We start from the raw sequence: 24,740 nt of genomic DNA on the forward strand, positions 1-24,740 counted from the left end.
TCCATACCAGCTGTTGCCTGGACTGTGTCGTGCCTCCTGCTGCCTCGTTACTGGTGCTAGTGTTATGATGAACCTTGGGTGTATGATGGGATGCCCAGTTAAGTGCTGAGATTATAAAGCAGTCGAGTAACTCAGTGCGAGTAACAGTGTTCAGTGGAGGCGGTGGAAGGGCCACAGTTGTTGTGGAGCTCAGGTAGCACATTCCTTTTGGTTATTTACATATTTTCTGGTATTAAAATGCTATGTTATTGTGTCTAGGTTTGGCTGTATCGGAGTCCGAGACTCTGGTAGTTTAAAGGTAGCTGATACCCTGCGAGGTGTACGAGTTCAGTACACCATTAGTCTGTTTCAGGCCCCAGGGGGGTTATTGTGTGTGTGTGTTCTTACCTAATTGTTCTTACCTAATTGTATCTTTACAGGAATGAGTCAAGCTCGTACTGTTCCGTGTCTTAAACCATATTTATCGTACATATCCTTAAATTTGTGAATTGTTTTGGCACACACTATTTCATTCGGTAGTGCATTCCATTGATCAATTGCTCTGTTTGGGAAACTGAATTTCCTTACGTCTTTATCACCTCTCTTCTTATGCAGTTTTTTGCAGTGTCCTCTTGCTGATGCTTCTCCATATGTTAAGTAATCATTTATGTCTATTTTCTCCTTTCCTGATATGCATTTATATAGCATTATCATGTCACCTCTTTTCCTTCTCTCCTGTAGTGTTGGTAGATTCAGTTTATTTAGTCTTTCTTCGTAGCTTAGGTCCCTTAAGCTTGGTATCCATCTTGTAGCGGCCCTTTGAACTTTTTCAATCTTGTCTATGTGCTTTTTGAGATGAGGACTCCAGACTACTGATGCATATTCCAGGGTTGGTCTAATGAATGATGTTATTATCCTTCTTAGCATGTCTTCATTTATGTATGTGAATGCTATTCTCATATTTGCAAGCAGTGTATACATGTTCCGTACCTTCTCGCTGATGTGGTCAGCCGGAGATAGTCTGTTATTGATAATCACACCTAGGTCTTTCTCTCTTTCTGATGTATATAGGGTTTTGTTTCCTAACTTATAATCCCAATCAGTTCTTTTTCCACTTTTACCAAACTTGATTACATGACACTTGTCCACATTGAATTCCATTTGCCATGTACTACTCCATTCATGAAGTTTATTTAATTCTTCTTGTAGCTCTTTACAAGAGTCTGTGTTAGTAATTCTCCTTTGTATTTTGGCATCATCTGCAAACATATTCAGATAGCTCTCATTTCCAGTGTTACTGTTTATATCATTTATATACACTAAAAACATGATTGGTGCCAGCACTGAACCCTGTGGTACTCCACTAGTAACTTCTTTCCATGATGAGTAGTTTCCTCTTAGTACTGTCCTCATTTCTCTTTTTATGAGAAAGTCTTGCATCCAACAAAACAGTTTGCCTCGAATTCCTCCTTGATGGTACAGTTTCCATAAAAGTCTTTGGTGTGGTACTGTGTCAAAAGCTTTCTTGAAATCTAAATAGATACTGTCCACCCATCCTTCCCTTTCCTGTATTGTGTTTGTTACTCTGTCATAGTAGCTCAACAGATTAGTAACACATGATTTTCCTTTTCTGAAACCAAACTGTCTTTCTGTTATCATACTGTGTTCTTCTAGATGATTTACCCAAGCTTTTCTTCTAAGTTTTTCTAATACCTTGCTTACAACACTGGTCAGTGATACTGGTCGGTAGTTGAGAGGATTTTGTCTATTTCCTTTCTTGAATAAGGGGACAATATTTGCTTTTTTCCAAATATCTGGTAGTTTACCTTAACTCAAGGATTTCTTGAAAATTAAAAATAATGGTTTACATAACTCCTTTGCACATTCTCGTAATGCCCAACATGAAATTTCATCAGGACCACTTGCTTTTCCTCTGTCTAATCTACTTAACTCCTCCTGTATTACTTTTTCTGCTATTTGTATATCTGGTAGTATGTGTGGACATGCGTCTTCCACATAGTCCCTCTCAAAAATTTTTTCTTCTGTAAAAACTAATTGGAAATTCTTATTTAGTGCTTCACAAATATCTTTCTCTTGTGTATAAGTGTGTGTGTGTGTGTGTGTGTGTGTGTGTGTGTGTGTGTGTGTGTTGCTAAGTCCCTGTTGTAGAGAGGGGTTTATGTATATATACCGATATATACTGTATGCTTTCGTATATAGCTAAATGTGTTCCATTAGGGAATTGTGTAAGTTTAAATGGGTTTTAAATTTGATATTCGGAATTAAATTTTTAATTGCAAATACAAAGGTTCTTTGTGTATCCTTCTTTGTACATTCTGGTATGTCATTTGTACAGTTAGTTTAAAGAATCTGGAGACACCCACTTTGGGGTGACATATGGCGACCTCGCCAGGATACCAGAATTTACAAAGAGGATTTGTTGGGTTTGAGTGCTGACAGTATTAACATCAAAATGTCTGTCCTTGGGACTTTGGTCAGTTCAGGAAAGGAGTTGGGATTTGAAGGAGAAGAGCTGAGAAAATTTATTGAAGTTGAAAGAAGTTACGTTGAACAGAATAGGAGAGCAGAAAGGGCAGAATGACGACAGGAGGACAAAGACCAATTAGAAATGGAGCAAGAGAGGCTAAGACAATTAAAAGAGCGATTGGACTTGGAAGAGTGACTTGCTCAGACTAGGGGTCAGATGGTTATTGAGTCAACTCAGGAGGGGGTGGCGGAAGTGTTAGGGCCGTCGCTTATACAGATGCAAGTTAAAGGTCCTTCACTGCCACCTTTTGACGAGAAAACTGATGACATGGATTCATATATACGACGATTTGAAATTTTTGCTAGGGCTGTGGGATGGCCAGAGGATAGGTGGGCAGTGTTACTCAGTTCCTATCTAAAGTGCCTTGCACTGGAGGTGTATTCTAGACTCAGTGTGGAGGAAGCTGTGCATATGGGTGTGTTAAGACTGCTCTTATGGACCTATATGAGTGCATGGAAGAAGGATTTTGGAAGAGATTTCGTACGTCAAAACCACAAAGTTTTGAGAAAGTATCACAATTTATAACTAGGCTGCAAAATTTGTTAAGCAGGTGGACAGAGTTATCTAATACAGATAAATCATTCGAAGGGGTGTGTGAATTAATTGTAGCAGAACAATTTCTTGATTGTTGTGGAAAAAACTTGCAGGTATATCTACGAGAATGAACACCACAGAACCTGCAGGAGATGATAAATCTCGCAGAAGTTTTGTCCGAGCTCATGGTGGATTACTACAGAATGCCCGTACACCATGCTGCTCCTCTTCAGGAGTAAAGAAACCTGATGCTGCAGTGCAACAGAGTGAGGAACAAAGTAATAAGAGGACATTATTTGTAGAGAAAGGATTGTGTTTCAAATGTGGGAAACCAGGTCATCAGGCACGACAATGTAATGCGAGTACAGGTTACAGGAGTCGACCTCAAGTGAATCTCTGTACAGAGACTGATTCTAACCCAGGCAGTGAGGACGAGACTTCCAGGAATCAATTGTGTGGACAGACAGTAGACGTAGTGAGTGCTTTAGCGAGGATACCAGTTTTCAAAGGGTTTATGTGTGGACATGTGGTGGATGTACTGCGCGACATGGGATGCAGTACGGTAGTAGTAAAGAAAGGACTGGTACCGAAGGAGTGCTTCACGGGACAGCAAAGGAAGATGAGACTCGTCAATGGACGGGTGGAACAGCATCCGCTGGCAAAATTTGAAGTTCAAACTCCATACTACACGGGACAAGTGGAGGCAGTTTGCATGGATGATCCAGTTTATGAATTAATAAGTGGGAATATTGCAGGTGCTACAAAATTAGAAAGTCTACTAGAGAGCCATGCCGTTCCAACCAGGGCAACATCCCAGAAAACTCGTACCACAAAGAAGTTAAAGGTTGTGAACAACTTACAACTGGATGCACAAGACATGAAGGAGGCCCAGCAGGATGATGAACAATTACGCTGTTGGCTCAAATATGCACAAGATAACCATTCTGGGTTTCAAACCTTTAAGAAAGCTAGTTTCTCTGTGGAAAAGGGTTTGTTATTTAGAACAAAGTGTGTTCAAGGGAAGGATATAAAACAATTGGTTTTACCTACGAAATTTAGAGAGATGGTGATGAGTATTGCCCATGAATCGCCTTTTGGAGGACATTTGGGAAGTGATAAAACTTTGGGAAAGATAGAACAGGAGTTTACTTGGCCTGGAATGGGGGCTGATGTTAAAAGATTTTGTTTATCCTGTGACATTTGCCAAAGTACACTTCCCAAAGGGAAGGTGGGTAAAGTATCATTAGGTGAGGTTTCCTTGACTGATACACCCTTTCAGAGAGTGGCAGTGGATTTGGTGGAGCCCATTGAACCCAGAAGAGAGTCCGGTAAGCGCTACATTTTGACCCTGGTGGATTATGCCACTCGATATCCTGAAGCAGTGGCATTGAGTAAGGTGGACACAGAGACCGTGGCAGAGGCTCTGCTGGAGATATTTTCAAGGGTGGGTGTACCGGAAGAAATTGTTTCTGACAGAGGCTCTCAATTCACTTCTGATATGGTGGGAGAGGTAAGGAGGTTGCTTTCCATTCGTCATCTTCCCACTACTCCCTATCATGCACAGGCAAATGGACTGGTTGAGAGGTATAACGGAACACTTAAGCATATGTTGAAAAAAAACTGCTGAGCAGCCAAAGTTATGGGATAGGTACCTTCCCGCTGTTCTTTTTGCCTACAGGGAGGCTCCCCAGGCTAGCCTAGGGTTCTCCCCTTTTGAACTTTTGTATGGGCGGACAGTCAGGGGCCCCCTTAGTATATTGAGGGAGTTATGGGACAAGGAAAAACAGGAAGAAGTGCTTACTAGCTACCAATACGTTTTTAACCTGAGAGAAAGATTGGAGGAGACTTGTAGACTAGCAAAGGAACAGCTGGAAAAGTCAAAAGATAAGTATAACCGCTATTTTGACAGGAATGCCAAAGACAGAGTTTTCTACTGGGGACAAAGTATTGGTTTTGCTCCCAACTGCAAATAATAAATTGCTTCTACAGTGGAAAGGTCCATACACCATCCAACGTAGGAAAAGTCAAATGGATTACGAAATAGAAATTAATGGGAAATTTAAAGTGTTTCATGCCAATATGCTCAAGTATTATTTCACCAGGCAGAATGGGAATTCAGGAACAGATGATGGTGGGGCTGTAATCGAAGATGAGGAAGACTACGAGAGTGAAGATTTGGTTTTGCCCGGGGTACAGGGTAAGGAGTCCTACACCGATGTACACATCAACCCATATCTATCTACGGAGCAGCAAACCCAAATAAGAGAACTTCTGCAAAGATTTAGTCCAGTATTGTCCAGTAAACCTGGCATGACATCTTTGCTTGAGCATAAGATAGAGCTAACCCAACCACAGATAGTGCGATCTCGACCCTATACCATTCCATATGCTTTAAGAGAATCCATAAATGAGGAGATAGAACTGATGAAAAAATGGGATATCATTGAGCCTTCTAACTCACCTTTTTCAACACCAATGGTGGTAGTCAAAACGAAAGATTCGTCCAATCGCATATGTCTGGACTTGAGGAAATTGAATGCCTTAACTGTTTTTGATTGTGAGCCAATGGCTGACACAGATTCCATTTTTGGAGTGTTGAATGGAAGCAAGTTTTTCACGAAGATGGATTTGAGTAAGGGATATTGGCAGATCCCACTAGAAGAGGACAGTAAACCCTACACTGCATTCCAAACAGATAAAGGCTTATTCCAGTTCAAAGTTCTCCCCTTCGGATTAGTCAACGCTCCAGCTAGTTTTTACCGGCTAATGAGGAAGGTGTTTCAAGGTATGGCGGGAGTACAGCACTTTTTGGACGACATATCAATCCACACACAGACGTGAGAGGAACACTTGGTCATCTTGGGTGAGGTGTTACGGAAGCTGAAAAGAGGCAGGAATTACAGCTCGTCCCTCCAAATGCCATGTGGGCATGGCCAGCTTGGAATATCTGGGCCACGTTGTGGGGGGTGACAGGCTTCAACCAATGAAGGACAAAGTAACCAGTATCACTGAAGCTCCCACATCTAGGACAAAGAAGGAACTCCGGTCTTTTCTTGAACTTAGTGGATACTATAGATGGTTTATTCCCCACTACTCAACCATTGCTGCTCCCCTCACTGAACTAACTAGGAAACAGAAACCAAATGTGTTGAATGGACTGATAGGGAAAATAATGCATTTCAAACATTGAAGTTGCGTATCTCCAGAGATCCTGTGTTGTTGCTGCCAGATGTGAATCGGCCCTTTACTCTACGAACAGATGCCTCTGACCAAGGATTGGGTGCTGTGCTCCTGCAGGAGCAAGATGGAGTGAAGAAACTTGTCGCGTATGCAAGTAGAAAACTGTTACCCAGGGAGAGAAACTACTCAGTTATAGATAAAGAAAGTCTTGCTCTAGTGTGGGGTGTAAAAAAGTTTGAGGCATACTTGTATGGGCACCCGTTTAATTTGGAAACTGATCATAAGCCACTTGTGTACTTGCAATCCGCTAAGAACCTTAATTGGAGGTTGATGAGATGGGCCTTATTTCTGCAGCCATTCACGTTGAATATGAAGGTCATTAAGGGTAGTGAAAATGTAGGAGCTGATTACTTGAGCAGAATGGAATAAGAAAACAGATTTTCTTCTTAAATGGGGAGGTATTGTCAGCAACTTTTCCTCTGGTTTTGTTTTTGATTTTTTTTTTCTTGAGTAGTCTAATAAATTCGATACTATTTCATATATATATTCCCAGGGTTCAATTATGGCGGTATGCTTTATGAAGATGAGTCGAGTACCTGTTTCAAATTTAGCTGGATGGTTCAGGTATTTGAAGAATAGCTGATAATGATTAATAAGTCTTTAGTAATTGTTCTGTTCATATTGTCAAATGGTTTGTTTCGTTAGTTAAATGAGATATGTGTATTCGGAATTGTTTAATGCAAGCAAAAGTATGAACCATTAGTTAATGATTTGGTGTATCTCGTATGTATACAAATATATTTCGGTAACCAGTTACCGAGCTGAGGAGAGAGAGAAGGAAGAGTGGCCTGGCAGTTCCATACCAGCTGTTGCCTGGACTGTGTCGTGCCTCCTGCTGCCTCGTTACTGGTGCTAGTGTTATGATGAACCTTGGGTGTATGATGGGATGCCCAGTTAAGTGCTGAGATTATAAAGCAGTCGAGTAACTCAGTGCGAGTGACAGTGTTCAGTGGAGGCGGTGGAAGGGCAGCAGTTGTTGTGGAGCTCAGGTAGCACATTCCTTTTGGTTATTTACATATTTTCTGGTATTAATATGCTATGTTATTGTGTCTAGGTTTGGCTGTATCGGAGTCCGAGGCTCTGGTAGTTTAAAGGTAGCTGATACCCTGCGAGGTGTACGAGTTCAGTACACCGTTAGTCTGTTTCAGGTCCCAGGGGGGGTTATTGTGTGTGTGTGTGTGTGTGTGTGTGTGTGTGTTGCTAAGTCCCTGTTGTAGGGAGGGGTTTATGTATATATACCGATATATACTGTATGCTTTCGTATATAGCTAAATGTGTTCCATTAGGGAATTGTGTAAGATTAAATGGGGTTTAAATTTGATATTCGGAATTAAATTTTTAATCGCAGATACAAAGCTTGTTTGTGTATCCTTCTTTGTACATTCTGGTATGTCATTTGTACAGTTAGTTTAAAGAATCTGGAGACACCCACTTTGGGGTGACACTTAGGTGAGATATTTCACTGTACAGGAGTTCAGTCGAAATCGTTTCCAACCCCTTTACTGCAAGAGGTATCCCTGTAATTAAGTAGAATCGCGTGGAGGTGACAAGAATATAGCAGTATCCTCTGTCTGAATGAGTTTATTCTTTAATACCGTAACGTCTGATTCATTCCTGCTGCCAACAAACGATTTTATTCACCTTATAAGTTCGTCCTACTAATAATGAGGTTAATGTAGGCTTTGACGAGACCTTTCGAACAGCAGAGGAATTTTAAGTCTTTTCCCACTTTTATTTACAGTTATATTTATATTTTTATTGCTATCGCCACACAGTTTTACATATATTACACTGTTTGCAATGAAGACGTTAACTCCAAACACCATTAACTCCACTGCGATTTTTTTTTTTTTGGGGGGGGGAGGGGATTAACGTCTATGGAAAGCAGCAAGGGAAAAACGCTCTATATCTTTATTGTTGCTTGGTCAGAATTTCACCTCCATGGAAGTCTGGACGAAATGTTTCGGTAGCGGCACCATAAGCATCATAATTAATCAGCTTTAGTCAGGTTTATGCAGATACATAATGCCATGAGGTTTATGCAGAAACATAGTGTCATGCGGCGAAACTTAAATGTCCAGATTTAAGGTAGCGAATGTAACAACTTGGAAGACGTAAGTTCTAACTGTTGTTTTCTCGAGTGTTCTGTCCAGTTCATCCATCACATATTTACTTTAATTTGCGTATATCATATCAATTATAAGTGTTGTACTGCGCACACGGTTATGAATGGGGGTTGGTATTAAGAGATAACCAACAACTTATGACGAATTAATCATTATTACGAGATTCCCTCTCCGATATGCAACATTTTGGCTATACCTACCAGTATACCTACCAGTAATTTCAGATCGAGAGCTCGGGGTGAGATCTGTGCGATGTTTTAGGACGAACAAACATTATGAACCGTTTACCCATAAGTCGTTGATCGTTTCTTTACAATTCGCCAGCTGGAGCCTCTTTCAACTTTCACATATAGACATTCCTCATTACAAGACAGTACTTTCTTTAATATGCATCAACATTTTTCAGACAGCAACCACTGTAAACTTGGTAAAACTGGCAGGGTAGCTCTGTAGGTGGCAATGGAACTTCAATAGCCAGCTTTACTTTACTTCGCCTTTCCCTTAATCTCTTAAATCAGACGAAGTATTTTCATTCCGCTATTGCTGTTTTCAGGTGATTTTATTCAGTTCAGGATAAACTTTTCGAGCTATGAGGGTTAAATCTAGTCTTCATTAATTCTTCACCGCTGCACAATTATCGTGAACTGAATGAAATCGCTTCAAAATAGAAAGAATAAACCAATAAACCACTGTATTGGAGTCAAAGGGTTAACAGCGACTTGAAAAAAAAGGACTGTCGACTTATTTTAGTTGTACCATGTACTAGTTAAACCCACTTGAACTTTCACATATTGAGCTCCATCATTTACAAGTAACTCGTTTATCCTACTGGCAGATGACATTATGGAAATGGCTCAGTATTATCAGCTACGAATCTGCAATGTATATTTACGGTACGTTGATATACTAAGGTGCAGCAGCTACATCATGCAATTATAATGCACATTTTGTTCGTGGGAAACTCAAGTTGAGTTTGCCTACTAACTGCGATGCTTCTTACACTGATGGCTAAAGACAAATGCATGAGTGTCAGCCGTGGACCTGTACTGTCAAGCAAGAATATTTATAAACTTAGCGAAGCACACTGCACACAGACATGCAGATCAGTAAGGAAACCTGCTGAATTGTCCACTCCTGTACGGCACCATGTTCCAGCAACAAATCTTTAGGGACGCCTCCATCTGCAGACTTTCACATTTTCTGTCATATACTACAGTATATTTTGCGTGCGACCCCCCCCCCCCACATATACACACATCCTCAGGGATAGCTCTATAAGAGAAGGAACTAATATTAGACTGTGAAAGATGGGCCGTATTTACCCGGTGATGTTTATAATAAAGAGGTGAACCTTGTTAATCTGCTTGAGAATTTTCCGTGCGTCCGCACACAACGATTCCTTTGGGTAAGTGAAGGCCTGAATAAAGTGCTATTTGTGAGGACATAAGGTAACTGAGTAGCAGGCTATATGTCAGTGACTGGAGAAGCACATGAAGTGGTGTAAAATTTTCATCCCTTCGGTACGAGATCTCATCTTAGCTGAATACTTACAGGAACTTTCTTTAATCCAGTCTCTCTCTCTCTCTCTCTCTCTCTCTCTCTCGTTTGTCTGCTTGTTTTCTAGTCTGTGACTCTGATACTTCTGTGCCTGCCAGCCTGCCATCCTCTCCCTCTACCTTCCTGCCTCAGTGTACTTCCTTCTCTGTCTGCCTGCATTTCTTCCTTTGTTTCTGTGTCCCCCCTTCCTTTCTTCCCACCCTCAGTCTTCCCTCCTTTCTCTCTCCCTCACTCGCCCCCCCCCCCCACACAGAGCGACTGAGAAGCAAACCCTGACATCCTACCACACTGGGTGAGCAACACAGTGTCACTAATGCGCTTGTCAACACCTCGCCTGTGTGTTGCTGTGTTGTCTGAGGCCCAGTGTGGTGCGTCAGTCAGGATGTGACAGGGAGGGGCTCGCCGCCACACCTTACTTCTTGTGCATTGTTCTTTACTCCAATGGATTCACTAATGTTGTTGTGTAGGCAAGCAACGGCAAGTGGGACAGTTCCGGAAGTGAACAATTGCAAACATCTTTCTTTTTCTTCATTATTCATACACAACCTTCCTAATTATTAAAATGAAGTTCCATACACTCTAATTTTGGCCTATAAATTTCGCTGGACTTTGACAGACTCATGAATACACAGCGACTGACACTGACTATCTATTTGATTACTTCATTGTTATCAGCGTCATGTGCTTTGGATTCACAGTACTAATTTCAAAGTCCATGGGGAGACACGCTGGAGTGGTGGCAAGACTTTTGTTGCTGAGAGTACATAACGAACACCACAAATGTTTAGTGAGCCAGATATGAAAGCTATAAGGTAACGTACCGCTTGTGTGCATTTCCTACATTTTCTCATTAGCCTCGGGATGTCAAGTGTAAAAGCATGAGGCCACTTCGTCATGTACACTCAGCCAAGTCTATGTCAGTTGTGACAACATACCCTGAACTAAGCATGAACTGTAGGAGCATGACCTTATTTATACAAGTCTTCATCCTATTACCCTCACTGTGACAGCATTAATTTGACAAGACGCTAAATTTTATACAATGAACTAACAATTACGAGAATACAAGGGCGCCACCCACTCGGTTACCATGACACCCCCAACCTGACCTTCACGATTATATGAGCCAAATAAGCCTAGATTCACTTCAGTAGTCCAACACTCAGTCTATTAGTGGAGGCTGAGGGCGGTCCGGAGAGACTCAGGCTGGTAATGAAGGGGTAAAAAAGAAAGGTAACATCCAACTACAGGGGCCGTAAAAAATATCTTCGGAGTCAATTATGCAGATCAGGGGATAGTTGGCAACCCACCAGCAACGCTTCCGCGAGGTGAGGGCCTCGAGTCGGTGGGGTGGGTGGGTGGGAGTGAGGTGATGGGTAGGTGGGGTGACGAGGTGGGAAGTGGGTGGGTAGATGGGGTGACGAGGTGGTAAGTGGGTGGATATATGGGGTGACGAGGTGGGAAGTGGGTGGGTATATGGGGTGACGAGGTGGGAAGTGGGTGGGTATGTGGGGTGACGAGGTGGGAAGTGGGTGGGTAGGTGGGGTGACGAGGTGGGAAGTGGGTGGGTAGGTGGGGTGACGAGGTGGGAAGTGTGTGGGTAGGTGGGGTGACGAGGTAGGAAGTAGGTTGGGTAGATGGTTGGTTGGGTGAGTGGGAGATTGATTGGGTGGGTGGCTGGGCTAGTGATTGGGTTTGTGGGAAGGGGAAAAGTGAGTGGGTGGATGGGTGGGGAGCATGGGAAGTGGGTGGGTGGGAAGCTGGTGAGTGGGGAGGGAAGTGGGTAGGTGGGGTGGGTGAGTGGGAGGATCGCTAGGTCGGAAGCATGAGAAGTAGGGGCATGGGTAGGCAGGGAGCTATTGAAGTGGAAGGGTGGGTAAATGAGGAGCTGAGAGAGTGGGTGGGTGGGTAGGTAGGGAGCTGAATGCAAAGGAAAGCAAGCAGCAACTGACCTATTGGTTCTCTCGTGGCTGTTTGGTATAGGCAAGGTTATAACTAACAAAACTCTTGTATCAGCAAAAGACAAGAATAGAAAAGCAGGAAGGCTCCCCCCCCAACCCACCAAACCCTCCGGCCGAAGCCGGTAGGAAATTACTGAGAAACACCACCATGCAGAATAGAAAAGCTGTCACAGCAATTTTGTAGGAAAGAGGGAGAGGACGTTATGTTCTACAGTATCTGCCTGATAAGGAAAGTAACACTGAGTCAATAATATTTATCGATGTTGTTCTGTGGTTATATCTTCCAAGCTCTGAAAAAAAAAAAAAAAAAAAAAAACAGAAGCATGTGCAATTCATGAGTGAACATACATGGCTTGGGGTTAGATGACATACTTATCCAAACGATTTTTAAAAGTTAGTACTGTATTAGTTTACAGCCTTTGAGGGCAGTTTGTTCCATATATTTACAACTCTATTAAAGAAGAAATGCTTAGCTTCACGTGACTGAGATCATTTGCCGATAATTTTATGCCTATTATCCCAAGGATAATTCAAGTGATCAAATGTGAAGGGTTTATCGATGGTCATATTATTGTACCCATTGAATATTTTAATATTTGAATTAAATCTCGTAACCTGCGTTTAGATAGGGTAAGGAGAGTCAGGGCTTTTCAATGCTCCTCTTATGATTTGTTCCTCAATCTAGACATCATCTTTTACCCTTTATTGTACTCTCAAGTTTCTCTATATCCTTTTTATATTACGGTGAGTAAAATAATACTGAATGCAATACTCCAAGTGGGGGCATACTAAGGAATTATACAAAGTAAGGAAGATATTTCCGGATTTGTATTCAAATGAGTTACCCATGAATCCTATCAATTTATTGGCTTTTTAACAGCTTCTGTGCACTGTTTGCTTGGCTTCAAATAATTTTTTTTATTATACGAGTAACTCTTAAGCCTTTTTCATAGTTTACCAGGGAGGGGGAGGCCGAGGATGAGATGGAGGGATGGGGTGGAGAGGTATATGAGAGAGGGGGGTGTGAGTTGGGAGCAGGGCAGTGAAATGGCGGGGGACAGGACGACGTGGAGGCGATTTGTTTGTGGCCACCCCAAACGGGATTGAGGCGTCTGGCAATAGATAGACAGATGACCATATCAAGTTGGACATTATGTTACAACTGGACCTTAAGTTTTTACTGCCAATGTTTAACACTTTACAGTTAATAGTATTGAAATCCATTTGCCATGTTTGGCTCCAATATAACGGTTGATCAAGGTCTCTCTGAATTTCTTGCCTCGCAAACTATTTTTAGTGTCGTCAGCGAATTTTGAGATCTTACAAAATAATCCGTCATCAATACGGTATTATTTAAGCATATTAAAAAAAAATAAAAATAAATAGGACCTAACACTGAAAAACATGGCACTCCACTTGCAACGTTTATCCAGTACGATTCTTTTCCATTCATTAACACTCGGTGCTTTCTTCCTGTGAGCCAATTTTCGATTCACCCGAGCACACTGCCACTGAAACCAAGTGCGTTTAGCTTGTGAAGAAGTCTTTTGTGTGGAACTTGGTCAAATGCCTTTTGAAAACGAGACAGACAACGTCAAAAGATTTAGTCTCGTTGTACGAGTTCAATTTATCATTGAAAGAGTCCAACAGATTAATAAGACAAGAGCGGTTATTCCAAAAACCATGTTGAGAATCTCTGATGAGATTTTTGGATTCTATTTGTTTCACAAACTTGTCTCTGCTAATAGTTTCAAGCAATTTGGAAACCACTGATGTTAAACTAACTGGGCTGTAGTTTTCTGGTTGTGCTCTCCGGCCATTTCTGAATATCGTGTGTGGTGTGAGACGTGTGGGTGGTGGTGTAAGAATGGGAAGGGAATGGTGGTGCGAGGAAGTAAGTATGGCTGTGGCTGAGAAGAGACGTGCATATGAGGTGTGGCTGCAGAGGAAGGATGAGGTGTCATATGAGAGGTATAAGGAAAAGAGGAATAGGGCGAGAAGGACTGGCATAATGCTAAAGTGGCAGCAGATGAGATGTGGGGTAGGCGACTGACTGAGAATTTTCAACAGAATAAGAAAATGTTCTGGAAGGAGGTGAAAAGGGTGCGAAAGGGAGAGTCTGGGAAGGAAGAGCGAGTAAAAGCAGAGGATGGAAGGATGTTAATTGAGATGGATGCAGTAAGGAAGAGATGGACAGAGTATTTTGAAAGATTGTTAAATGTAGAGGAGGAAAGGGTGGCTGAGATTGTGGCGGATGGAAGGGTGCAAGGAATAAATGTGTTGGGAGAGTTGAATGATTCTTTGATCACGAAGGAGGAAGAGGAGAAGGCAGTAAATGAGATGAAAACAGGGAAAGCTGCAGGTATGGATGGGTGTGCTGTGGAATGCCTGAAGGGTGGCAGAGTGACTATTGTTGACTAGTTAGTAAGACTGTTGAATGTGTGCTTTGTGAAAGGTATGGTGCCAGTTGACTGGGCAAGTGCTTGTGTGGTCCCGTTGTATAAAGGCAATGGTGTTACTATAAGTATGAATGTACTAGCTTTAGGGGTATAAGTCTGTTGAGTGTTGTAGGTAAAGTGTATGGTAGAGTGTTAATTATGAGAGTTAGAAAGGGTACAGAGGGAGTGACTGGTGATGAGCAGTGTGGCTGTAGGAGAGGGAGGGGATGCGTGGATCAGGTGTTCGCTGTGAGACAAGTGTGTGAAAAGTATTTAGTGAAAGGCAAGGATGTGTTTTGGGCATTCATGGATTTAGAGAAAGCGTATGATAGAATTGATAGGGAGGCTTTGTGGACTGTTTTACGATTGTATGGACTTGATGGTAGGTTACTAAATGGGGTGAAAAGTTTTTATGTAAATAGCAGAGTGTGTGTAAGAGTGGGAAATGCTGTGAGTGATTGGTTTCCCGTGAGAGTGGGGCTGTGACAGGGATGTGCGATGTCGCCTTGGTTGTTTAATATTTATATGGATGGTGTTGTAAAGGAGGTGAATGCAAGAGTTTTAGGTGGAGGTCTGAGTCTGATCAATGTTGATGGTGGAGAATGGAATCTGAAGCAGCTGCTGTTTGCAGATGATACTGCACTGGTGGCTGATTCAGAGAAGAGATTGAGACAGTTGGTAGAGGAGTTTGGAAGGGTGTGTGAAAGGAGGAAATTGAAAGTAAATGAGAATAAGAGTAAAGTGATGAAGTGTACGAGGATGGTAGATGGTAGGGAGATGAATATAGTTTTGAATGGTGAGTTGCTTGAGGAGGTAGAGTGTTTTAAATATTTAGGGTCACATGTTGCTATAGATGGAAGAATAGATGCAGAAGTGAAGTTTAGAATGAATGAAGTAGGAAAGGTGCTGGGAGGAATGAAAAAAGTGTTTAGATGTCGTTCACTTAGAATGGATGTAAAGAGAAGGCTGTATGAGGGTGTTGTGGTACCGACTGCGTTATATGGGGCTGAAACATGGAATATGGATGTGGCAGAGAGGAAAAGTTTGAATTTAATGGAGATGAGGTGTCTGAGGAGTATGTGTGGAGTGACGCGTATAGATCGAGTGCAAAATGATGAAGTGTGAAGGATAACTGGAGTTGTTCGGGAGATGGCTGGTAGAGTTGAGCAGAGGTTGTTGCAATGGTTTGGGCATATTGAGAGAATGGATAATGAGTGATTTGTGAAAAAGATAACTAGATCTGACGTGAGAGGTGTAAGGCTGAGAGGGAGACCACGAATAGGATGGGTGGACAGTGTGAAGAGAGTGCTGGATGCGAGAGGGATGTCTGTTGAGCAAGGAAGAGTGGCTGTGCGTGACAGAAATAAATGGAGAGAAATTGTGAATGAATAAATGATGACGCAGCCCTGAGGGGATATTCTCCCGCATTTGGTCTGATCAGCTAGTCAGGTCAGGTGCGGGTAAGGGGATGGATCTATTATGATGTGGCAGGGGTAAACCAGCTCTGCTGTCGGGCCCTGCTGCGGATGTCACTGGTTGCACTGTGCAGTTGACCCTTGTGTGGTGTGATGTGGTGAGGATCTGTCCGTTCTCCCCTTTGGGGCTAAGATGCGAATGGATGTGTAAATGGGGAGTGTGTCGTCGTCTCGGCTACCTCCCTTTCCTTGGGGGAAGCAGCCTAGGTATATAGATAGATAGGTAGCTTACGTTTGCATGCTTCCATTCGTGTGGCACCTAACTGGTCGTTAGTGATAAGTTAAAAAGCTCAGATAAAGGCTTTGATATTTCATTCTGTAGTTCCTTTAATATGCATAGAGATATTTTGTCCGGTCCCGGAGCTTTATTCTTCTTTAATCTGCTAACTGCAAGTATTTATTCCCTTTCACTAACTATTATCATCGATTTTGTTGCCCTCTTGTATAGGAACTGGGGAAACTGCAGGATTCGCTTGTGTATTTTCTATTGTAAATACTGGCGCAAAGAAATTACTAAGAATTTTCGACATCCTAGCTTCTTCATCACTGTGCTCTCTGTTATCTGTGATTAAAGGTCCGATTGCTGGAGCTGGGGAAGTAGGTAGGTAGGGAGGTGGTGAGGTGGGAAGTGGGTGGGTGGGTGCAGAGGTGGGGAATGGGTGGGTAGATGGCTTGGTGACTGGGTAGGTGGACAGTGGATAGTTGTGAGTAAATGTGAAGTGGGTGGCTGGGTGCCTGGGCAGGTGGGAGGCTGGTGGTGGATAGGTGGGGCGATGGGGAACTGGTATGGGTGGGAGGAAGGTTGGGCAGATGGGAAAGTTTGGGAGTCGGTGGGTAGGTGGGTGGAAAGGTGAGAAGTGGATGGGAGGAGTAGGGTGGAAAGTCGAAATGGGTGGGAGGGAGGGTAGGAAGATGGGAAGGATGAGAAGTGGGTGGGTAGTTGGACGGAGAGGTGAGAAGTGGACAGGCGGGGTATGGTGGGAAGTGGGGGTGAAGGAAAGAGTGGAAATTGATAAGAGGAACAGGACGTGAATGGAAGGACCGATAAGTGGGTAGATGGATGGAGGACTGATTTTAGTACAAGGACGTGGGGACAGCCTTTGTGGGTGGCATGGTAAAGGGAAGAGCTGAGTGAGTCGCACAGTCGTGTGTGTGTGTGTGTGTGTGTGTGTGTGTGTGTGTGTGTGTGTGTGTGTGTGTGTGTGTGTGTGTGTGTGTGTGTACTGTACTGTGTGCTGTGTGTGGTTTGTTGTGTGTGTGGTGTGTGTGCGTGTGCGTGTGTGTGTGTGTGTGTGTGTGTGTGTGTGTGTGTGTGTGTGTGTGTGTGTGTGTGTGTGTGTGTGTGTGTGTGTGTGTGTGTGTGTGTGTGTGTGTGTGTGTGTGTGTGTGTGTTTGTGTGTGTGTGTCCTAGGGTGGGGTTTGTGGCTATACTGGTAGTGGGGAGAGGGCCGTGGTGTCGTGAGGCGAGATGGTGGTGGTGGTGGTGGTGGTGTAAAGGAAATATGGAACATTAGTCATGGGGAGGATGGATGGATTCTAGACTATTGTGGGTGGACCAGTTTTAGTGCCTGTGATTACATGAACTAGGTTCTTGGATATTTGATTAAAATATATTTGCAAATTCATAGTAGCGCTGGCAATTTTGAAAGGTTCTAATCGGATTATATATGATTTAAAAGCCTTTTTTCTTACCTCATTCGCTGCTGTTGCATCACTTGACTGTTTTATAATGGCTCATACAAGAGAATTTCTTCAGATGAGGGAAATTTCAGCTGTCTATAGCTTAAAACGTGTCGCGAGTAATTTTTTTTTTTTTTTTCTACTGGAGGTACAATAATGAATTTTATTTAGGGAAACCCACAGCGATTATGTACTGCTGAGTTATTTAATCAGTCAAAGGATAAAGTCCCATTACTGAACGCATTTTCCACTCGATTCTTGTATCCAGACGATTTACGTTCCTGAGGTGAGACCCCTGATGGTGGTCAGGTTAGAATAAACCCATTAATCCTTTTGGAAAACACGTTTCCAACAGGCTGAGTGAAACAGACGAAAGGTACAAATGAATTATGTCGTCGTATTAATGGTTTTATGGTGTATTGTATAATGAGTTTTTGCTTCTTTCTGACGATATTATTTGGTGTAGGAAAGTGTACAAGCAGTGTAGGGGTTAATCAAGGCTAATTACAATCTTCCCGTTCGAAAAGTCTGAACAAAAGCCTATGGTTGCAGCAGAAAAATTATACAAAAATCACATATCCGGTGTGTAGAGGTTCAGGAAATACCATAAATAGTTGAACAGAGCGGGAATACAACGTGAAATATACATGACTACCCCGGAAGTGCCTGGTAGTAAATGAGAACTGGGACAGGGTCTGAGTGCAGAAATGTCGTGTAATTTAGGGCCTCATTTTAGCTGGTTTTGGAGCTTTCATAATGCCTGCTCTTCTGTTATTAACTTTGCAGTGTGCACTTATAAATCTCTTGTGGTGCAAACTGTCATTATTTTCAGTACAAAACATGCAAGCATATTAATATGCGAATTATGCCAAATAAATCGCTAAGGAACAGGAACTGCGAAGACGCCTATGCAAAAATGAACAAGAATGATAGCTGCAGCAGATGGATGAGTGAGCAGCTCGGTCTTCAGTGGACGCTGGTGTGGGTGTTTGGGTGGACTGATGAGTGGCTGGGTAAATGACTCCTTGACAGACCTCAGGTTAGGGGAGGTTGGGGAAAGCACTGGCATGGGTTCGATCCTCACTGACTGCTGCTTAGTGTGTAGGGTGGACGCCCACAAAAGCCTGTCCATAAAATCAGCTGAATTACGCCATGTCACTGTCTATTACTACTATCTACAGTTCCACCGTCTGTGCCGTATTCTCCTCTACCCCGCATCGTAATTCCTCAATGAGTACCATATTTTTTGTTTTTGTTTACAATTAACCTCGTTCAGTCAGGTGAGTGAGAGAGCTGGTGGGAAGATTTAGTGGCTGTGGAAGAGAATGAAACTGCACTTAACTGCCGGTAATATTGTGGCTAACCGTTGTTGTTGTTATATCTTGACATGCGGCCGACTTGGCACTTTGAAGATGAAAAGAAACGAGTCTTTGATAACACAGAGAATATACGAGCACCAATTGCTTTAGTTATTAGGAATGATTGCAAGTCTGGGAGAGCGATAGGCCGAGCACATGAATCAGGAGGGAGGAAACTGTGATAAGTCCGGGTTGCACTGTGGTGTTGATTTAGACTCAAGCTACTAAAGACGTACAACACAAAATCAAGCAGCTTATCTTGCTTACTGAGAAGGATTAAGAATTTAAGAAAGCATAAACTGGAAGAATGAGATGTGTACAAAAAGGAGATACGGCATAATAATAGATTAATAAGTGGCAGAAACTGTACGTCAGCAGTGAATAAAATATGGCTAATGGTAACGTTAATAATCATAACAAGTCCTTTAGGGCACAAGGGCCTGAGGCTAGGGCAAGCTTACTCCAGATCAAACTTATACCTCAGGTAGCATTTTGTATACTACAAAAGCCCCTGGGACATTTTAACTGTTTCATATTCCGATTTCAGTTACCTACCACTACAGAACCAGGCGTAACGTAATTAAAAAAAAAAAAGTAGACTTCTATCTATAGCCAGACGTCACAATCCCTTAAGGGGTGGCCGTTTGTCTTTGAGTTATTTGCTTTACGGGGAGGGACACTAACCCTCTGGCAATACACTCGTTGGCACGTAAACAACACGTATGCATTGGTTATATGGGTACCGCCCAGCGTTGTAAATGGTTTCCTGGCTTACAAGAAATGTAGGGTCAACTGAAAAGGAAAGAATAATAAAATGTGACAGGAAAAATAGGTGAACTTGGAAAAAAGGAGGTCAGAAACTGGAAAATAATGATAAAGTTGAAGGAAGAAGTAAGCAGCACCACAATAAGTGAGTGGATGATGGTCGCCACCACCTACCACTAAGTAGACTACGGAACGAAATATGATGGCCATTTCCTAATACTTTTATGATCGATGGCTAGTCGATAACTCAATGAGGATACGAGACCAAGAGGACGAAAAATAATGTAAATATAAAGAACTTGGTGTAGTCAGAATGATGATGGATATTAGCATCTGTGATGCCTAATTACTTCAGCCTTCCCCCTCCACAAGGAGAGAGAGAGAGAGAGAAAGAGAGAGAGAGACCAGTTTCAAGCTGTCAGACCCCAAAGGCTAGACTTGTCGGCTTAGAAAACAAGAAGAGTATTGGACGGACGCTAATGGAAACTGTGTGTGTGTGTGTGTGTGTGTGTGTGTGTGTGTGTGTGTGTGTGTGTGAGGAAATAGGGTGTCAGCTGGGACAAATGTGTATCAAAACATCGTAGTTTAAGAGACGTGCGACAAGAAGCGAGGCATTCTTACTGGAAGTGGGTGACAAAATATATTATACTGAATGTGTAACAGATACAGAGCAAAATAACGAAGGTTCATAAACGTGTGAGAAGAGATGAAACAGTTGAATAATAGGTCTGTGTTTGTAGAACTGAAAGAGGAATAACAAGTGTATGCACTCTCATCACTTTTCTGTCCAGCTCTTTATTGATCGGGTTAACAGTTGCTGCCAGTCCTTCATGTATGCAACAGGTCATCTCTGCAACTGTCTTCCTCTTTCTGTATTTCCTACTGCCCTCCAGTATTTCAGACACAGTGTGTCCAGGCATCTCGAAAAGAAGGGATCTTGAATTTCGCTCTCTTGTCTTGTTATTGTTTTTTTTATTGGAGGGAACAATCTTGCAGACTCCTCGCCTTTGGTTCCTTCTTTCTAGCGTAAAAAAAAAAAAAAAAAAAAAGAATAATGTAGAGCAAAATATCACAGATTCATAAATGTGTGAGAGGAAACAAGTCAGTGTTGAATGATACGTCTGTTAGTGGAAGTGAGATATGTATAACAAGCCCATGCACTGTAAAGTGAAATGTTAGGTGAAATAAGTGGTCATCAAAATATTAAGGAATTGAAGCAACGTTGGGACTGGTTAGTACTTGGATGGGTGACCGCCTGGGAACACCAGATGCTGTTGGCATAACCCCTACGTGTCAAGTGGGGTTGGTGGAGGATTGGTGCCCCTCCCTGTAAAACAATTAACTCTAAGCCTTGGCCACCCCGTTTGGGATACATGGCGTCTGGCAATGAATGAATGTATATGTGAAAGGAAATGAGCTGAAATATCTGAAAGATTTATAGTAAAATATCACAAGCTCATATGATGTATGTAAGAGGAAAGGTGGCATTGTTATGATAGATGTGTGGGAGGGGAAATGAGGTGTAGGGTGTGACAGGTGATGAGGTGGCAGACGATGTTAGTGCGTGTGAAAGGTGAGCCAGTGTGAAAGGTAATGGGGTTCAAAGGGTTATGCAAGAAGGAGAGAATAAGCAGAGGATGGAAGGGGGAAGAATGATAGAAGGTGAGAAGAGTATATGAATAAAGAACATGTGTGTGTAAATGAAAGCTGAATGAGAGAATGTACGGAGATGATGGAAGAAGAGGAATGACAGAGGAAACGGTGAGGAAAATATTAAAGGGTATCTGAGTGACATGTTGACAAGACGTTCTGTGTGTATTGTATATAAGGAGATACGATGAAATGGACGAGGAATGAAGGGAGATCAGAAGCGAAGAAAAAATAGGGAAGATTAGAATGACTGGAAAATGGCATACGCCGAATAAAATCCTAATACATTCCCAGAAATCTCCAAAGTCAAAGAAAATATGGCCAAAATCATCGTAATCAACATCATCTTAACTCTAATTCCCCACTTAAGGAAGAATGAAGCAGGATCCTGAGAGAGAAAGAGAGAAAAAACACAAAAATAATTACTGAATAACATGGACAATGAAACAGGCCACGTAAATACCCATGCCCTTGAAAATATAGCAGAAAAAACTAACTTGTAGAAAAATGTGTGAGAAACCCAAAGCCACAATTCTCCAGTACTGTTGGGTGGGGACCATTAAAACGAGACGGGGTGGGGGAAGAGATACCTAATTTGCATACAAGAATGATGATGAAGGAGTGGCAAGATGCGTGAGGGGGTGAGGGGGTCAGCGTGAGAAAGAGTGTTAGCATGTGCGAAACAGGTGAGGAAAAAGTGAGACAGGGATGTTGGAAGAGTGGAGAATGAGAAATAGAGTGAAGAAATGTGGAAGAGTGTGAGTTTTTTTTTTTTTTTTTTTTTATGCGAGGAAGAAGGAACCAAAGGCCATGAGCCAGCAGTAACAGTTCCCCCCAAGAGAAAAACAAAATATAATATAGAGCCAAATTCAAGATCCGATCATTTTGAGATGCCTGGACACACTGCGCTTGAAAGACTGGAGATCATAGGCAGCAGGAAACACAGACAGAGGGAGACAGTTCCAGAGCTGACCTGCTGCACAAATGAAAGACTGGTCAACTCTTGCATTAGAGAGTTGGACAGAAAAAGGATGAGAGTTTGCTGCCAGACGGGCGCTACGCGCCCGTCGTAGAGGTGGAGGAATGCAAGCAGACAGCTCAGAGGAGCAGTGACCACTAAAGTAGCGATAGAAAAGAGACAAAGACGCAACAGTGCGGCGAAGAGACAGAGGTTGAAGGGAGTCAGTAAGAGGAGGAGAGCTAATGAGACGAAAAGCCTTTGACTCCACCCTATTGAGAAGAGCTGTATGAGGGGAGCCTCCCCACACATGAGAGTTGTACTCCACACAGGGGCGGATAAAACCCCTGGGAAGTGTGGTAAATGACAGAGTGAGAAGGTAGGGAAGGGAGGTGGAAGAGTGTGGGAAATAAGAGAAACAAAAAGAAAGATAAATAGATGTGGAAAGTGTGGGAAAATGTACTGGGACTGTGTGAAAAATGAAACAGTGAGGAAATGGCAGAGGTATGTTAACGGCGGATATTGTTTTGGGACAGCATTGGAATACCAAAGAGTAAGGAAGTTTGGGATAAGTGTGAAAGGGTGATGGGAAAGTGTGAAAAATGAGGGAGTGTGGGGGTATGAGAGGATGATGTGATGATAAAAATGAGAATGAGTGATGGAAGAGTGAAAGTATGTAGGAAGAATGAGGTGTGAAAAAGGTGATGGACGAATACCGAGCGCCTTTCGTGTTCACGATTTGCAAGAAAGAATGCAAGTAGAGAGCTGGATGGTGTTTGAAGATGCGTTGGATAGGGTATGGGTAGGTGTAGGATGGCTGATGGATTGAGGACATGTTAGGAAATATGAAAGTGTGATATAAGTACGAATGAGACTAGAGTTCGTACGAGATATTAGCACAAGATGAGATCGCACGTGAAACTATTATGAGTGATACCACCATTGAAATGTGATGATAATGTCTTAAATAATTAGTATGAGAGTAAGAACAGGATGAAAGTGAGTTTAATATGGGAGTATCCTGGTTATGGGTGGAAGATTAGTATGAGAGGATGCGATTACTCTGAAGGGGTGATATTTTTGTATGAGAGTGAGATCAGACTTACAACAATCAGAACAAGAGTGACCCCCGTGACTTTCAGAGTACGTCCCGGGTACCAGCAGGCATTCCCCTGGATCTAAGACGCGAAGCTAAGTTACAAGGAAGGAATAGGACAAACCACGACCATCAATTTCTCAGATTCTAAGAGTCATCCTTGCTTACTTTCTCTCAGCTACGGACGGGTTTAGTCTATGAAGATGTGTTGTACACTACCAGGGACCAAATCAGCCCATGTTTTAACAACTGACCTCTGGGGATAACAGCTCTGTCGAACAGTTCCTCCACGTCAGGCAGCAGTGAGTCCAGCAGCGACGACAAGAGTCCAGGCATATTGGCGACACATGGCAACGCACCAGGGCTGTTTCCCAATAGGATCCCATTTTTTAACATTTGACAGTGTCCTCTAGTACGCACGACGCCTCGGGTACACAGCCAAGATGGGCTACATTCGGAGGCAAACGGGGCACAAGCTGAACACTTGGACAGGAACTGGATTCTTTATCGTTTATTTCCGAGTCACTGTTCACCCGTGTCCACAAGACATTACTGAATAGGATTAAATATAATTATTGGGGCATACATTAAAGCCACAGTTCACCTAACGACTCTCCATCAGGCACAGGGGTAAAGGACTCCTACTCTAGCCCAGACTCACTGCGGGGTCACCTGCACTTCGCCATTACAAATATATCTACTAGTAGAGTCAGCTCCTATGGTGTCTATAACCGTAAGTCTGTCGTAGGGCTAAACTTCGGTTCTCTGACCCAGCAATGGAGTTTTGAGACAAGCAAGGTACCCTGAACCTTGTATCCCCAAAGAAAATATGGCTGTATAACAAACAAACTGAATGCTGACACCTACACGCTACTTCATATTAGTGGCCACTCCATAAACACTCGCTACCTACAGAACTGTATCCAGTTCTATAGAATCAACCTACAGAACTGTACCCAGTAGTACACAGACCCACACTACTCTCTCCTACCACTGTATGTAATTACTGCCTAATGCATAGGTCTGGTAGGGTGGATAATAATGTGGGTACGCCCCTCTTGATACACAGTTATGCAAAACTAGTCTCCATTAAATACTTGGTTTCTAACCATCTACGGTAATGTCTTGTGTAGATGTAAAGCTGTCTGTGTACCTCTACAAAGGCACTGAATCCCGAAGCAAGCATAGACAGCAGTATCAAAATGTAAGATCAAGCCGGGAATAATTTGAATATGAGTAAACCAGTGCCAGACCGATGAAAGTGAGAAATCGTGAGAGGGAGCGTGAGACTGTGAACCCGAGGAGAGAAGCTATCGTGGTGATTAGTCAGGGAGGATTATCAGGGAAAGGCATAAAAACCACGTTAAGAAATAGG

The 24,740-nt window shown here is 42.7% G+C and overlaps 1 protein-coding gene across 1 annotated transcript; it reads left to right on the forward strand.

Moving 5' to 3' along the window:
• Positions 1-3,188: 3,188 nt before the first annotated feature.
• LOC145418387 (uncharacterized) lies at positions 3,189-23,925 on the forward strand. Its single transcript, XM_080286792.1, has 6 exons — positions 3,189-4,028; positions 4,341-4,571; positions 5,168-5,846; positions 6,291-6,567; positions 7,356-7,434; positions 23,779-23,925. The coding sequence occupies exons 1-6, from the start codon at positions 3,189-3,191 to the stop codon at positions 23,923-23,925; spliced, it is 2,253 nt and encodes a 750-aa protein (XP_080142918.1).
• Positions 23,926-24,740: the final 815 nt, after the last annotated feature.

This window comes from Coenobita brevimanus, chromosome 114 (genome assembly GCF_032717465.1).
Source record: "Coenobita brevimanus isolate Jiangsu-jjx chromosome 114, ASM3271746v2, whole genome shotgun sequence".
Taxonomy (NCBI): Eukaryota; Metazoa; Arthropoda; class Malacostraca; order Decapoda; family Coenobitidae; genus Coenobita; species Coenobita brevimanus.